Below are 16,830 nucleotides of genomic sequence, written 5' to 3'. Positions count from 1 at the left end.
GGACTTCTGGTACAGTAAACCCTTTGAACTACCACTCCCGTCGGCCTTCGCGTCACAGTGTCAATATGGCGTCTGTCTGCCGGACAAAAGGCGAATCTGTCTGACGGCGGATTGAAACCCAATTAGAAGCAGGGGGGAGACATTTTGGGAAAACTGTGACAGTCCCCGAGTCTCTGCGCTCCGAGGCGGCAGATATATGCTCAAACTAACATCTGTGGAGGCTCTCGGACTGGAATAAGGTGAGTGTTTCAGCTCTAACAACTGCTGTCTTCAAACGCTCCAGCTGCGGCTGCTAGCCCCGATGCATTTCCCCCTTTTTTTTTCTCTCTCTCCCAGTAAGGTGATAACTGCAAACTCCTTAAAAAACCCCCAGAGCCGCGGGGTTTTCCTCGGCTGGTTAGTTTCACGCCTCCTATACGGTTTCAGCTGAATAAAACGGGACATTTTGACTTATTATCGGTATACATACAGTTTGTCGGTAGCCTAACGCAAAGTCAACTTTTCCTAACCGTTGGTAAACGCTAATAACACCGTTCAGGCGCGTGTTTTATGCGTAATTAAACAAAAATATATGCGCGAGGACATTTTTTTTTTTTTTTTTTTTTTTTTGCGCACACGTTTATGTTTAAGCAAGGCTTAAGGACTGTAACCCAGGGTACTTTTACGCAATTGGTCATGAAATTGATCATAATAAACCCCGCACCTCCTAGAGACACCCACAGTGTAACCTCTGGCCACTTTAAGCAGCGGTTGGTGTTTTTCTTGATGCGGTTTCAGCCGCCAGTCCTGTCGTAAAGCCGATCTTTGCTTCCACATGTGTGCAGCAGAACACGCTCCCCATGCCACGTCTGGGTAAGAAGCCTGGACGGCCAGTTCACTGGGTTCAGCCCCTGCTGTACAGTTATTGTTTAACAAGTTTATGCTCTTCTTTCGGTGGAGAGATCGAGTTCAGCGGGCATCGAGTTATTTTGGGAGAAAAGCACACAGGATCCAAATGTCCCACACAGTCTCCGGGAAACTCTGGAAGATGGTTTAAATGTTTTCCAGGGCTTATTAAAGATGGTAAAATGTAGTATGGGATGGTGAATATTTGTGCTTCTAATTCTTTAAAAGTTATATTTTTTCCATCGTTCCGTGTAGCGGTGAGCATTTATCTTTAAAAAAAAAAATCATCATGATGAGAATTTCGATTTATCGTTGTCTCGATAAATTTCAATTAACGATGTCTAATAAAAACCTCTCCTAAACTGACAGTGTTACCAGAAATTTTATTCTTGCTATTTTATCGACTGACTGTTTCAAACGAGCAGAAATAAATATCAGTACTTTAAAAAATGTGATTAAAAGTAGTCTCTGTGCAATTTAAATCACACTTTAAGTTAGTGGCATCCTAAAGAAGCCTATTCAAATGGTAACATTTTTCAAGAAAAGTATTTGTGGCGCTATTGCAGTCACAGCCATATAGGTGCCTAAAAACAATGAATAGTTTTTTTAATTATCATTTTTATTCTTACAATAGTATCACAAAATATTGTGATAAAATTCTAAGCCCATATTGCCCACCCCTAACCACCCATCATCTATTTATCGACCCACTTATGTTAAGAATGGACTAAAAAGGAAAGCACGCTGGGAAATTGAGTCTGGAAAACTACTTAATTTTGAGAGGAAAAGTGTGTAGGAAGGCTGAGGTCAGAATAGTGTGGAAGGTTTGTGTGTGCAGGACTGAGAACTTATCAGACAGTGCTACAAAGTTATTTATTTTATTTTTATTTTAGTCTTGATTATTGTGTAATCCTCAGACAGAGGTCAACCTCATTAACTGGAATCACCACTAAAGCTTCGTCTCCCGATCATCTCGCTTGTCGTTTTGAAATGCAGAGTTTTGAGCCGCCGGGTCAAAATATTCTGGCAGCGCGTGCACTTTCATGTAATCCCCACGCTGCTTTGGACACACTTTACAAGAAGCTACCAGCGTCTTGTCAGCTTTATAGGATTGACCCCGTCGTTCTCCGCACGCTTTGGCATCTGAGCCTCCCAGTCGGTTTCAGGCCGCCGTCTTGAGGGGTTTCTGAGGCTCGGACTCGTGCAGCCTGGAAACATCTGCACAAAGGAAGATGACGAAACATGTTCCTCACACTCTCTCTCAATGTCAGATCTACATCGTGCAAGTCACAAAGCCACACGTGGTTTTTAAAACATCAATCTCAGATGAGCTGTAAATACAGTAGAATAAACCAGAGAAAAAAGATTATAATAAGGAAAATATAAGCTTTCCAGTGTTGCAGAACTTTTCAAAAGTATTTGTACTCCTTTAGCTTGTCACAGGTCAACCACAATGTGTTCTATTTGAATCCTATGCCATAGACAAACAGAAAGTATTGTGAAGAGTAAGAAAAGGAATGCATGATTTTATTTATTTATTTTTTTACATGTAAAAATCTGTAAAGTGTGGCATGCATTTGGATCTATTTAATTACCCAGAATATTCTGTAAAACCATCTTTTGCAGGTTAGGTTGACTATGAATTTTCATGTCTTGTCAGATTCCCAGTCGGATTTAAGATTGGACTTTGACATGGCCATTCTAACGCATGAATATGATTTGATCTAAACCACTCCATTGTAACTTTGTATGTTCAGACTCGCTGTCCTAGTTAAAGTGTAACATTGCAGTCTGAACTCTTTTTCACCCCTAACACAGGATTCTCTTGTTTTTAGCTCTGTTAGTTCCTCTTCTCATCAACTCTGACTAGCATCCCCACAGCATAATGCTGCCACCACCTTGTTACACTGTGGCACTGTTTTGTGATAATGTTTACATGTTGCCTAAGATAATCAGTTTTTTACTGTGTCATTTATATGTCTTGTGGCAAACTGTGAATTGGACTTATTTCAGTAATGGTTTCCTTCTTATGACTCTTCCATAACGGCCATATTGGTTTGTTTTGTAAAATGAAATAAAAGTAAAAAAAAGTTTGAAAATAACATATTTTCCATCCTCCTCACAGTTATGCACTACATTGTGTCAGTCTGGCATATAAGATCCCAATAAAATCTTTAAAAGTTTGTCCATTGTACTGCGACACAATGCGAAGAGGTTCTAAGGACTCTGTTCTTTTGCACGACGTTGCAGCTGCTATTTTTAGTGCATATCTGTTGAGCCGTATCACCTTTTAAATCAGACCTGGAAGTAATTTAATGCAGATTGACAACGTGCATATTCCCTCATAAATAATTTACCAACACAAGCCCATTTTGCTGTAATTCTGCAGCTCTCTGTTATTTGTTTCAGTCTGATTTGATATACCATGAGTCATCCTCTGCAGCAGGAAGAGAAACTATGTAGCTTGGCTGCCAGAGATGTAAAATTTTCTTGGCATTTTTCCTAAGACACACGCGCACACACGCACACACTCACACACCCTCTATCTCCATTTCTTTTTATATGCGTCGATCTGCCTGCTGACTTTAATTTTCTTCTGTTGCCTGTTTCTTGTCTCTCTCTTTGCTCCAGAAAGAAACGCATTAAGACGGATGCGTTATCTCTTATTTCTGTTTATCTTACTCTGCTCCCTCCCCCTCCCGCCCCACCTCTAGCACAGACCGGCTTTGTTGTTATTATCAGGGCAGCTTTTCTTTTTTTTCAGTTTAATTCAGTGACTGTATGCTTTAAGAGTCGAGGCGCAACAAAAATACAACCAATGATTAGAATGTACATTTTCCAGGCTGAAGCTGCATCGAACTCGGGGTTCATTTTCCTTTTGAAATCATGGAACACAACACAATAAGCACACGCAGAACTGGGGCCATTTGCATAACGTTATATGATTACTGGGGTTGAAAACGTCTCTGCTCAAATAAAAGCCTGATTGAATCTGGAGGAATGCACTTCATATCTGGATAGCAGCTGCAGAGCGCTGTTCAAGGGGCTGCTGTGTGTGCGTGTGTGTGTGTTTTAGTTTGTAATGCTGCAGTTAAGAAGCTGACATGTAAATTTAAAGCAGTCATTCTTTGGTTTGTTTTATTAGTCTTAACTCCTCAAGAGTTGAGATTGTTTTTTAATCGTTACATGCTGTATATTATGTTTCAGTCCGATTGAACAGAGGGAGTCTGTGGACATATGCTTTAAAGTTTTTTCTAAAGATTGACTCTGACCATTGTAAGTCATGAAAAGATCTAAGCCATTCCACTACAGCTATGGCTATATGTTTTGGGTTGCTAGACGTAAACCCTTGGCTGAGTCTTGGGGGCTGGTTTTCAACCATTTAACAGATTTCTTTCTAGTATTGTCCTGTGTTTTGTCCATCAATTTCTTTTTTACATCAACTCTGACCATCTACTTTCTCCCAGCTTGACAGAAGTATCCCCACATCATAGTGCTTTCACCTCCAACTGTCAACTTGCTGTTTTTGTCTAACCTGCTAAGTTAGCAGGTTAACCGATTTTAGCATTTTCACTAAAAAGTAGCATATTAGTTGAAGTCAGCATGAGACATAATGTTGCCTACTTTTAGCTAATAAGGTATACTGTTAGACTGTTAGTTAATACCATTGATATGAGCATAAGGCCTACATTTAGGAAAGTAGGTTGTTCTTTATAGCAAATTGCTAATACTATCATATTGTGATTTTTCATTTCAAAATAAAAGCTTTACTTTTTCGTGGACCATTGATTGTAACCCCAGGTTCAAGATTTTTGACAGGATTTGAAGCTCAAATACTGATGTTAACATACAAACAAGTCTGGAAGGCTGATATGACAACAAATCTTTAATGTATTTTGGTACTAAATCATTCAGTGATTTATAAACTAACTACAGTAGTTTAAAATCCGTCCTCTGAGCTACAGTGAGCAGTGGAAGACTTCAGACCTGGGGTGATGTGCTCCATTTTCCTGGTTTTAGTCAGAACGCCAGCAGCCACGTTCTGGATCAGCTGCAGCTGTCTTAATTTTTTTATTTTTTTTAGGCAGATCTGTGAAGACACTGTTGCAGTAATCAATGCCACTAAAGATAAACACATGGATGATTTTCTCTAGATCTCACTGAGACATTAGTCCTTTATTCCTGGAAATGTTCTTTATGTGTCTCTGAAAGTTCAGGTCTGAGTCCATCACTACTCCCAGTTTTCGGGCCAAAATTTCTTCCAGGAATTTTTCTGGTTACTTTTTATTGTTAAATTGAAATAAAACCGACACAAGTCAGTTTCTGCAAAACATATAGTATAACAAGCCCTGCAGTAAAATGCTGACTTGGTCATCTCAAATCACAAAAGCAGTAATATCATCAGCCAGTTGGTGGAGTGTCTGACCGCCACTCTAAACAGTGAATAGAGGTCATCAGACATTAAGGATTCACTATATGCTGCAATTTCCTGACTCTTCAAATATAAAAGCCAACAAATAAGAAATAATACATTCCAGACAGTCTTTTGAGATACTAATATTTCATATATCTTAGTGATATATCACATAGCCCTACTTGTAACACAATGCTCTGCTACTGATGGCCTTATCCGCTGTCTGTGGTACCTTCTAGAGAGGAGCCTCCTTTATGTACCCAACACTTGTATACAGCATTTGTTCTGCTCTGACCCAATAAGGGAATACCTTGATACTTGTATGTAGTTAGTTGAAACTTTTCAGCTTAATATAATACATCTTTAATCTCCTGGATTTATTTGGATTTAATGGTTGACTGGTATAAACCAACACGCCTACATACCTGGTGTTAGTCTTGTAGATTTAACTGATTGCTCCAAATTGCCTGAGAAGTTAGCGGTTGTCTCAACATTATGCTGCTGGAGGTGGCCATGAGAACATGGGAACACTGATCAGCTTCGGCTAGTTTTACTATGATATGGGCGCGGATCTTAATTCCTTTTTTACCTTTTACCTCGGGGTGCACCAATTGATCTGTCGGCCAGTCGATCGGCCCCGATTTTCATACTTTTGGGTGATTCAGCGATAGGCCGATACTTGAATGTGAAACCGATTTTATCCACCAATCTTATGTACATTTAAATGGCTACAAAGCTGCTGCATTTAGCTGCTTATGTTTTGCACTACAAGAAAACCTAAAACCCAGTATACTATATTAATGGTTTAAGCTATTTTGGAAAAGCTTGTGAGTTTGTCTGTAGTTAGTTTGTTGTGGAAGTTTTGTTTTTCAAGGAATTGATTTTTTTTTCCAGTTTAGCTAATTAGCAGTTTGGACAAAAACACTCTAAACTTTTCATTTACATTTGACAGCATTGCCTCATGTGCAGTTAAAATAAGTTTTTTTTATTGTTTCATGGAACATCGAAAGTCTTTATTGACTAGGGATGCGCCTAGTCAATAATTTAACTAGGCCAATATGAAAATTTGGGCCAGTATCGAGATCCAATATTAATACTGATTTTATGACCCATAACCGATATTTACCTATATCGTATAGATTTCCTCACCGTTTTGACACATTTGGGAAAAAAACAACTCAAAGTAACAGACAGCAACAAGATGGAAATAAATACAGGTCGTTAATATTGGCAGTTGTTGTGGGCTGATACTGATCTGTTAAAATTACTCATATAGGCAGATACTATGTTACTGCCGATATATCGTGCATCCCTAATTGTGACCTTATAACATATGACAGGTTGTTTAAAAAATATCTGAATCGGCAGGTCAGGTTTTTTAAACGTTGGTGATTGCACAGAATATTGCAATTGCTGCGCACTCCAACTTTGAACTCGTTCTAATCTTGATGTTTTCCAGGATGTTCCAGCAGAGTGAGGAGCCTCGCTTCACCATCGAACAGATCGATCTCCTCCAGAGGCTCCGACGGACCGGCATTACTCAGGTGGAGGTCCTCCACGCCCTGGACACGCTCGATCACCTGGACCAACAGAATGGCCACAAGCAGGCCCGCAAAGCTTCCTACCTGCCGCCCTCGTCTTCCTTGTCTTCCTCCAACTCCGTCTCTGCCTCTTCGTCCACCACTTGCGCCTCCACTCAGACGGTTTTTCCGGACAACCGACTCTCCCTGTCACCTGGCAACAACTTGGACACCTCCTCCCCGCCTCTGCCGGTCCCGACAGCCTCGCCGGTTGTTGTCCAGAATGGACTTGGCGCCGTCGCCAACGGGAAGCTTTCTCCGCCGCGGTTTCCTCTGGTCGGAGGCAGCGTGACTGCACCGGCCTTTGGGTTTGAGGCCAGTGAGGAAGACTTGGATCTGGATGATAAAGTGGAGTTCTTGATGAGGTAAGATGTGACCAGACTTAGAAGAAGATGAACCAATATCAAAAAAGATTCAGATCAAAAGAAAACCAAACGTAGTCATTTACATAGTATTGTTCTAAGAAGGACCAAATGCAAAAGTCTTTGATAAAAATAAAGTTTTTAACCCTTTCATGCATAGCGGTCACTACAGTGGACAGCTATCTAAAAGCCATTTTCTTGTGCTTCCTGTGGATTTTTATGTTATAAATGCACACAGACCACTGAAGTGGACACTAATGCATCATAAAATATACCATCAACTACTGGCCATCAGCTGCAAATGCAAGAAATTATTTTTGTTAAATACAATATGGCCGACAGACAAAAAAAGCATGAGAACCGACCCGGTCCCTCCTTCTACTGTAGACGACTCTTGCAGGTAAAAAAAATATTGTGACATCAGATAACCCCTAAGGAACAATACTACTGATGTATTTTTCAAATAACAACTTTGTATTTGGACAAAATTACAATTGATCACATAAAAATAAAAAAAATAAAAAAATTATTTTTACAAAAAAATTTTCCTACCTTTTTTTATGCCTTAAGAAAAAATTTTTTAAAAATGGAAAAAAAATTCTGACACAAAGGATCATAATTCATGCATGAAAGGGTTAAATGCAGTCTGAAAGAGATGAACACTTTTAAAGTACATTAGGGCTGGGTGATAAATTAATTTGATTGATTTTAATTGAATTTTTGATTGTTGAAGATTTAATTTTTAGAAAATCTGGATTTTTTTTCCATTAATGCACTCCTTGAGTTTCCATAATTCAGAGTCATGTCAGCACGCCCAGGGCAGCCATCTTGTTTGTCAGATTCTATCTATTTGTTGGACTTTGAATTCAGGTCAACTTTTAAGACAATTTTACTTGTATAATGGTGTCCTTAATCTGCTAATATCATATAAACAATTTTTTATAATTACACAAAAATATCCAGAGCCTAACTCTGATACTCCATCGTAGCATCGCTTTCTGATACTTACAGAAAGCAATGATTGAAATAAAAGCCACTTTTTGAATTTGTTTTTTTTTTTTTTTAGAAAAGAAAGCGAGAAAAAAATAAATTAAAATCAGATCTGGTTAAAAAAAAATTTGAGATGTTATTTTTAAGCAGTATCGCCCAGCCCTGGTAGATAAAGCTGCATTCAGTCAGAGGATCATATCAGTCTGAATCACAAACACACACACATGTACACACACACACACACGTACTCTGATGCGTCTCATCTGCAGTCTGCAGCCGGGCCGCAGCATCTCAGTAGTATTGATTTGAAAATGTGTGAAGATGAATTCAAACTAGAGGCAGAGCAAACAACATTACCTTCAGACATCCTCACACCTACACACATTTTTAGACACTGTTTCTGCTACCTGCATGCTATAAGTGTGAACTAATGTTCTCCTCTGATGTTGTAGATTTAGATAGGTTTTGTACTTTGTGGCTATGTATTGTAGGAGGGACAGCAGTGTGATCAAAGAGGAGATCAAGTCCTTCCTGGCGAACAGACGGATCTCCCAGGCCGTGGTTGCTCAGGTAACAGGTGAGTGTTGGTCTGACGAAACACTAGAATAAAACAAAAAACAAAAAAAGTGCTTGACAAGCCCTACCGAGTGACACGAAGTCGTCATCCTCCAGGGATCAGTCAGAGTCGGATCTCCCACTGGCTCCTCCAGCAGGGGTCGGACCTCAGCGAGCAGAAGAAACGGGCCTTCTTTCGCTGGTATCAGCTGGAGAAGACGAACCCCGGTAACCATGTGTGAACAAGAACCTCCTTAATGTGGGTTCGGGTTAAACTTCTGCAAGCTAACAATCTGCGTAACAACAGGCGCCACTCTGGCCATGCGGGCGGCCCCGCTGGCTCTGGAGGATATGATGGACTGGCACCAGACCCCCCCACCGTTCGCCTCGGCCCCTGGGGGCTTCCGGCTGAGACGGGGCAGCAGATTCACCTGGAGGAAGGAGTGTCTGGCTGTCATGGAGAGGTGGGCAACAAAAACAAGATTTTACAGTAGCTTGTGCTTCCTGTTGGAAACTTTGAGTGTTCATATAAACGTACAGCCATAGTCAATAAATTAGAATATGGGACCCAGTGAAGCACATTTAAACCTGTCAAGTTCAGCAGGTATTAAACTTAATTTTCATGAAGGCTACAGTTTTGTATTAAAACTGTCTTTTGGTAATATTCTAATTTTAATGTCACGTCTTTATTAACTCTAAACAAAAAATAATCATAATTAACAGAAATAAATCAAGCTCCGTCTGTGTGTAATTACTCTATGTAATGTGTTTCACTGAGTGATAAAGTTCCTGCAATAAAATAACTTTTCAATAATATTCTAATTTATCGAATGGATCTATAGACATGTTGCAGTGTGAAGTAACTCACACAAGATCAACAAAACTGCTAGCCACTGATGACCACCGTTGGTTTTAGCTGTCGAGTTGTCAGCATAATGCGCTTAATCTTAAATGTACGGCTGATGTAAAAGAAAAAAGGACGCAGGGCATTGCTACTAATTATCAACATATCAACAACCAGATAAAAAGGACCAAGGGTATCACATGTCACAGGTCAGTGAAAAGTTTTAATAAAAAAGAAAAATGGCTTGGGTGAGAGAGGTAAGTCAACTATGCTAGCTTGACTTTGACAACCTTAACATGTAGATGTGCTGTGGAACTCGGTTTGTTTTGGTTCATAAAAAAAAAAGGCGATCCACACATCTTCAGTAGAGCAGGTGTTTAAATGAGCTAATCAACCACCGCGGTGTTCATATGATCTCTTCTTAATAATCACAAAATGAACATCGAGCCTATAATGTTGCACTGAATGTTCTTTGTGTGGGAAACGTTTGCATGTTTTTTGGTGTTGAATCCTGTGGAGGTGTTGTCAGTCAGTCGCTATGACAACAGGTTTGTGTGTAGCATAGCCAATGCAGAGAGCATGATAAACAAAGAATAGGAGTGGTTTTGAGTGATTCAAGGGTTTTCTGCGTTTCTTTCTGCTTTGCTGAGGCACACCGCACTGAATTAATAATACTTACATCTCCAGGTTTCATTTTGTTAACAGCATTGATCTACTGCAGCAGCGCGGCTGTGGATGGCCTGTTTCCAGCTATAAACTTTAACATGCAAACGTGTCTATATATTCAAGTCTGTGGCTGTGCTGTGACATGCGAGAACGTTCACTGATTGCAGGTACAGTAAAAGGACTTGCCTGTAATGAATGTGATTATGTATAAACAGCTACTTCAGTGATAACCAGTATCCCGACGAAGCAAAGAGGGAGGAGATTGCCACTGCCTGCAATGCTGTCATTCAAAAACCAGGTATTATGTTCGCCAACTTTTATTTACCACAAACTGTTCGACTGCATCATACTTTGTATTGTAATCATGGAGACAATGAAGCAGGCAGTCCAGAGGTCACGTGTCTGTGTGTGTGTGTGTGTGGGTGTGTGGGTGTGTGTGTGTGTGTGTGTGTGGCAGGAAAGAAGCTGTCTGATTTGGAGAGAGTTACGTCTCTCAAGGTCTACAACTGGTTCGCCAACCGCCGTAAAGACATCAAGAGGCGTGCCAACATAGGTAATGTTTACTTCTGTGTTTGTATTAGATGCTCATGCATTTATACTGGAGTACACTACATTTTAGATGTTATCTAGTTGTCCAACTGTTGAGATTTTACTATTTTTATTTAAATATTTTTATAACAATACTAATAATTTTATTTAAATTTGAATTTATTTAGTTATTTTAGAGACAGTGCATGTTATTGACATTTACCAGAGTTAGCCAGAAGGCTATTTTTCACCGAAGGTCCTCAAACATCTGGTAAAAGTCACCCTAAAGAAATAAAAGTAAAACTACATAGTTACATAAACAAAATAACAACTACAATGCACTTAGTAAAAATACTAAAAACTAGAATGCACATAGAAAACACATAGACAAACTACGAGGCAAGATGACAGCAGAGGGGAGCAAGAGCAGGTCTAAATGTAAGCTAATCAAAATTATACAATATTATATTATTTTATATTATTGTTATATCATATATCATTTTTTAACTTTCTACAAATGACAATAAAATGTGTGAAATCTTATGTTTAATAATTCCTTCATCCATTTTAAAATAGCAATCTGTGAACAAATGTATACATCAGTTCAAAAATACCATTTGATTAAATATTGACATAAACCATCATCTAAGTATATTCAAAATGTCACTGTGGATGGTGATGCTGTGGGCAGGAAGGATTTCTGGTAGCAGTCAGTCTTGCAACAAATCTGAAGAAGCCTCTGACTGAAGCCTGTATGGCAGCCTGATGACCATCATGATATGCCAGCAGCTCAATTTCAGGGCAGCAGAGACAATATTCCACAGTATCATGTTCTGGATGACAACATCAGTTATGTAGCTCTGCTAACCTGCCTCATTTGCTTGTGCCGTTCCTCTTGAAACCTCTGTCTGGCTGTTTGGTTAGAAAGCCGAGCATCTCTTTGGCCCTGCTCTGCATCCATGCAGCCTGCTTTTCAACTCCCCTGGGTTCTGGGGTCATAGTTCAGGTATTATTTAAGCTTTTTAGAAGCTAATCACCTTCTCCCAGTTGTAAAAAAAAACAACAATTATCCCCTTTGGTTTTCCAGCTGCACAGCATCCAAAACCAGAGGGGATAATTGTCCAAATGTGCAACGACTGCCACCAACACCAGCGCAATTCTAGAAAAACCTCAAGTATAAAAATCTTAACTCCACGTGTCATAAAATCTTAAACCCCGTTCAAAAATGAACGGGGTTCATTTTTGTACTCCGTCTTAAATCAGGTTTAGATGTGATTTAGATCTGTGCTGAATATTTTGGGCATTACACTAATACACTGTGACCAAACGCCAAAGCAATTAGCCCCCTCAAACATTCCTCCTTCCCCACAGACCTGTGAAATAATTCTGCCCCCTTATAAAAATGTGAACGTAAGCAATTAAATCCAATAGTTGTTTAAAACATGCCATTAACATCTAAAGCTCGTTATATACTGACGGGAGGTGTTGAAAGCTAGAAAAACACTCAAGTCACAAGCCAGAGCTGGAAATCCTCAATTTAGGTTGTATTTAACTTTATTCTACTATAAAGTTAGGAAAATGTCATCTTTTGTGTAACTTACATGCATGTGTAATATTTGAGAAGCTGACTGAACATTCTCGAAACCCTGGTTGGTCTTTTAGAGCCGGCCCTCCCCTCGCCTGCGCGCCCGCCGTTTACTCTTGCCGCTCGTTCAGCTTTGATATGCTATGATAAGGTTTGTGTTTTTGAAGAAGCAGCCATCTTAGAGAGCCATGGCATCGAGGTCGAAAGTCCAGGAGGCCAGTCCAACGGTGACGAGGTGGACGGCAACGACTTCCCTGACCAGGTGAGCTGGACCTGCACAGCGAGTCAACTTCACGCACAATCCACGGCTCCGCCATGTTTAATGCAGCGTGTAATTAACCTGTTGCGTGTTTCAGGGTTGCGACGTGTCCCTGTTTGACAAGAGAGCTTCGGCCAGGCAGTTTGGCTTTAGTCGAGCTGACCTGTCCTCTCCCACCCAGGTAACTGTTAGGGCTGAACGACTGGTCGTGATTAATTGTTGACTAATTTAGTAGTCGATTAATCGTTAACTGGAGTATAAAGACTCTTTAAAAAAATAAAAGAAGAGCAATTTTCTACAAGAATAACACACAGAGCAGTAACCACCAACAAAACTGTACAAAAATGTATATGTTTTGCGTTCAAGATGAAAAGAGAAATCTTTGTAAATACGTTCCACCTAGAACTCGAGTGGCACAGTGTGAGCTTCGCCTGATTCCAATTCTGTAAAAAAATTAATAAAATTGAGCACTTTTTGTAATGATTAAATACATAAACAGAGCAACACTACACTGTATTGGTGTTAAGTTGAGCTTTTCACATGTTAATGTAACAAGTATTTTTGTAGCTGCAGATGCATCCTTAGCTACAAATGATCTAGTGTACACTGAAGGAATGTGTGTTATATTTTAGGCAATAAAATGTTTTTCTTATTTTAAAAAAGAGTTGAATTGTTTTCTTATTTGCATCTTCTAACATTGTGAAGTGGCTAAGCGGAAAAAATTTGCAGAAAGTGCTTTTTAAAAAAAATTTTATACGATTAATTGCTTTAGTGAAAGAATCGTTAGTTACAGCCCTGGTAACCAAACAATCCCGACATCTGCTGACCGTCTTCCTAACGTTTCCCCTTCATCAGGTTCCGCCGCAGCTGCCCAGCTGGTTCTCCGCCCTGGCCAGGGGAGGCCAGCGGGGCGCCTCGCTGATCGGTCGCTCCCTCCTGTCGGGGGCGGGCTCTCAGGCAGAAGGATCCAGAATGACGGGCGCGTCCTGGTCCCCCCCGTCCCCGTCCCTCCAGGACGACCCCGGCCTCCACGTCGTGCTCTCCGAACCGCAGGACCCGGCGACGTCGGAGAAGACGGCGGCCGGCCGCGGCAGCCCGGCCTCAGCCAATCAGGCGGACGCGGGGAATCAGATCAAGACGGAAAGCGTGGATGACGACTGACGGAGGGGGAAACCCGTCACACGCTGGAGCCGTCAGAACAGGTGTCCATTATATGCAAGCAGATTTTATAGGAATGTTATAAGTGAACAAAAAGACCAAACGTTGTGTAAAACTCCAACCCTGAGATACCTCCCAACCCTACCTCCAACCACCAACCTACTCTTCTACACTCGTATAGCTGTTAATAGTGTAATATGATGATAACGACGAACCTTTATACTTTAGCCGTCTCTGGCCATCCGCGGGAGATTCAAACGTGCGTCTCAGATCAGATCCTGCAAAGAAAAGTCGGTTTCTCCGACGCTTCCAGGGAAAGGGCCCGAATGGTCCCGGGCGATTTCTTTGCTGGGTTGTTTTCGATTGGGGATCGGTTTAAATCTTCCCCGGATGGCCGTCCAGCGGGACACGAAGCCTCGCGTCCGCAGAGAAGACTGCATCACTCACAGCAGGGCTACGCTGTATTTGGCTTGGGAATCAAACGCTTTCAGGGGTCTTGCACTGTGATTTCAACTGAACAGCCTCAGTGTATAGGAATATAAAAATGAGCTTCATGGTTTTCTTTTTTTTTTCCTTTTCTTATTTTTACTGAATCTTTTATTTTGATCGTCGTCACATTTCACGCCAGATTTCTGGCAGATGAATCCTTGTAGGCACAGAACAAGCTTGAGGTCGCAGCAGTTTTTATGATAATGAAAAGTAATTATCTTCAGAGAGGCAGAAGCAGAATAATCCCCCCCAACCCCGCAGATTAAGCTTAGTATATAATAACTAAAATGGCTATAAAATATAGACACATTTAAGGAGTGTCTTGGTTGACATGTCTTTGCAATATATTCACAACCCTTGAAGCTTTTCCCGTTTAGTCAGATTACAACCACTATATTTAATGTTGTTTTATTGGGGTGTTAATGCACCGATTTACAAATTTGTGCCAATATTGATGTCTGATATATTAATAATGCTGCTATGGCCGATAAATGATATTAGCCAATATTTATATGTCAGGGTTTCCCCCAGAAAACTTGCTACGCTCGGGGCGCTAGGGCAGTCATCCTGCAGTCACCCCGGCATATTGTTAGGGTAAAACATGTTTGTGGTTGACAGGAAATTTGAAAGTATAACTTTATAGTTATGCGTTATTGGAAGACTGAAAAATTAATACCTAAACACCAACTATAAAGTCTTTAAAAAAAGGCAATCATTAAAAAAAAACTCAAATGGGGCGTGCTGTGGTGGCGCAGGGGGTTAGCACGCCCCACGCTTGGAGGCCTTAGTCCTCGTCGCGGACGTCGCGGGTTCCACTCCCGGTCCCGACGACCTTTGCCGCATGTCTTCCCCCCTCTCTTCACCCTCCTTCCTGTCTGCCTACTGTCAAAAAAATACGAGCCACTAGCGCCGCAAAAACTCTTCGGAGAAAAAAAAAGAAGGAAAAAAACCTCAAATAAATGAACAATGCTCAGCCTGGTGGGGGCATAAGGAAAGCCTGGTGGCCCGCCAGGCTTATAATACACTGAGGGAAACCCTGTATTTCATGACATCGCTCTGAGCCCGGAGCATGGAAATGGACTGAATAGGTCTACCCTTATGGATGAGGCACATCGTCACGGATATCCTGATTTTTTTTATTTATTTACCCCCTCCCCCAATATCAGAACAGGGTAGTGGCAGTGTCATGCTCTGGATGTTTTTTCTTATATATCCTCCAGAAACAGGAAAGTCGATCAGAGTTGCTCATAACACTACAATTTGTTGGTCTATCACATAAAATTCCCCATAAATACTCTGCCATTTGTGGCGGCAACCAACACAATGTAAAAGAAAAGAAAAAGATCTCGGGATGTGAATACTTTTGCAAGGCAACGCATAAAATCTAACGCTAAATATAGTTTAAACATTTTTTCGCTGACTTTAAAACATGAAAGCGGTTTTTCTTTTTTAGAGTCTAACTTCAGGTTCACTACTTTCAGATTTTTTTTTTAATATTTTCTTCAGCTGATCTGAGAGACTTTATTTTTTCTTTTAATGCACTGCTTCCACATGCCCGTCAGAAACTAAATAGGAATTTAAGCTGCATTAAAAACAGCTGCTCAGAGTATTTTAAGGCTATAAATTTAAGCGATATTTATGAACGTGGTATTCAGTAGATATAAAAAAAAAAGACTCAGTATTCACTTCTTAGATTTTATTGCGACTCAAAGAAAGCCAAAACTACAGACGTTTGTATATAATATAGCCGTGTAAAGCGACTTTTGAAGTTGGATCGGTTATTATTTATTCATTTTTGTGTCCGAGAATGATTGATCACTGTGAGATCTGCCTTCGACGTAGACGAGTCGGTTGGGATGGATTCAGCCCGTTTTAGAAGCTACAAACGAAAAGTGAGCTGAAAACGTACACAAACCGTGTAAGTAGGTGTGTGCTCGTACACACACACACGCATCCACCCATATGGTATACTTTATGTAACAATATATAAACATATAAGCATCTATCGAGAGGAACTATCAGCCCGAGTGAGTGTTGTCGGTGAAAGGTGCGTGGAACATTAGCCAAAGTATTGAGTTTTGTTATCGGTGTATTTTTGACGTGTGTTATAGTTACGGATGGCTCTAAACAAAAGAGACGTGCTAATCAAAAAGGCGCATCAGATGTGTCAAATAATCATGTGAATTACATCATCTTCCTATTTTTGTTTTATCTTTCATTTTTAATTATCTTTTTTTTTTTTCTGGTATATCTGTGCTTCCTCTGGGTATGCCATGTGTTTTAAACACATACTGCCACCAATTAGTTGTATTGATCTGTTTTTTTGTTTGTTTTGTTTTAGTGACACTTTATTGAATACGATGGTGCTTAGAGTCCCAGCTGTTTGTAACTTTTAGCGATCACTTTGAGTGAACGATAGAGCAGCAGCAGTAGGAAGAGAAAAATAATGGTTGCTAACCTCCCTCAGTTTCTCTCTCTCTCTCGGTTTACTCCACTGATGAATGCTATCAAATTA

At 40.4% G+C, this 16,830-nt stretch overlaps 1 protein-coding gene across 3 annotated transcripts; it reads left to right on the top strand.

The window, feature by feature from the left end:
• The first annotated feature begins 65 nt into the window (after positions 1-65).
• LOC116719187 (homeobox-containing protein 1-like) lies at positions 66-14,807 on the top strand. Of its 3 annotated transcripts, none has more exons than XM_032561623.1 (10): positions 66-239; positions 6,759-7,244; positions 8,723-8,808; positions 8,904-9,014; positions 9,094-9,250; positions 10,512-10,594; positions 10,754-10,849; positions 12,583-12,671; positions 12,766-12,849; positions 13,524-14,807. In XM_032561623.1, the coding sequence occupies exons 2-10, from the start codon at positions 6,760-6,762 to the stop codon at positions 13,827-13,829; spliced, it is 1,497 nt and encodes a 498-aa protein (XP_032417514.1). In that variant the 5' UTR covers positions 66-239; position 6,759; the 3' UTR covers positions 13,830-14,807. The 3 variants fall into 3 exon arrangements, with proteins under 3 accessions (XP_032417514.1, XP_032417513.1, XP_032417512.1); XM_032561622.1 differs by having other exon boundaries at positions 12,580-12,671; XM_032561621.1 differs by having other exon boundaries at positions 12,577-12,671.
• The last annotated feature ends 2,023 nt before the right edge of the window (positions 14,808-16,830 follow it).

Source organism: Xiphophorus hellerii, chromosome 4 (genome assembly GCF_003331165.1).
Source record: "Xiphophorus hellerii strain 12219 chromosome 4, Xiphophorus_hellerii-4.1, whole genome shotgun sequence".
Lineage (NCBI taxonomy): Eukaryota > Metazoa > Chordata > Actinopteri > Cyprinodontiformes > Poeciliidae > Xiphophorus > Xiphophorus hellerii.
Note: the sequence above shows the minus strand (reverse complement) of the source record. Positions and strands in the feature narration are given on the sequence as shown.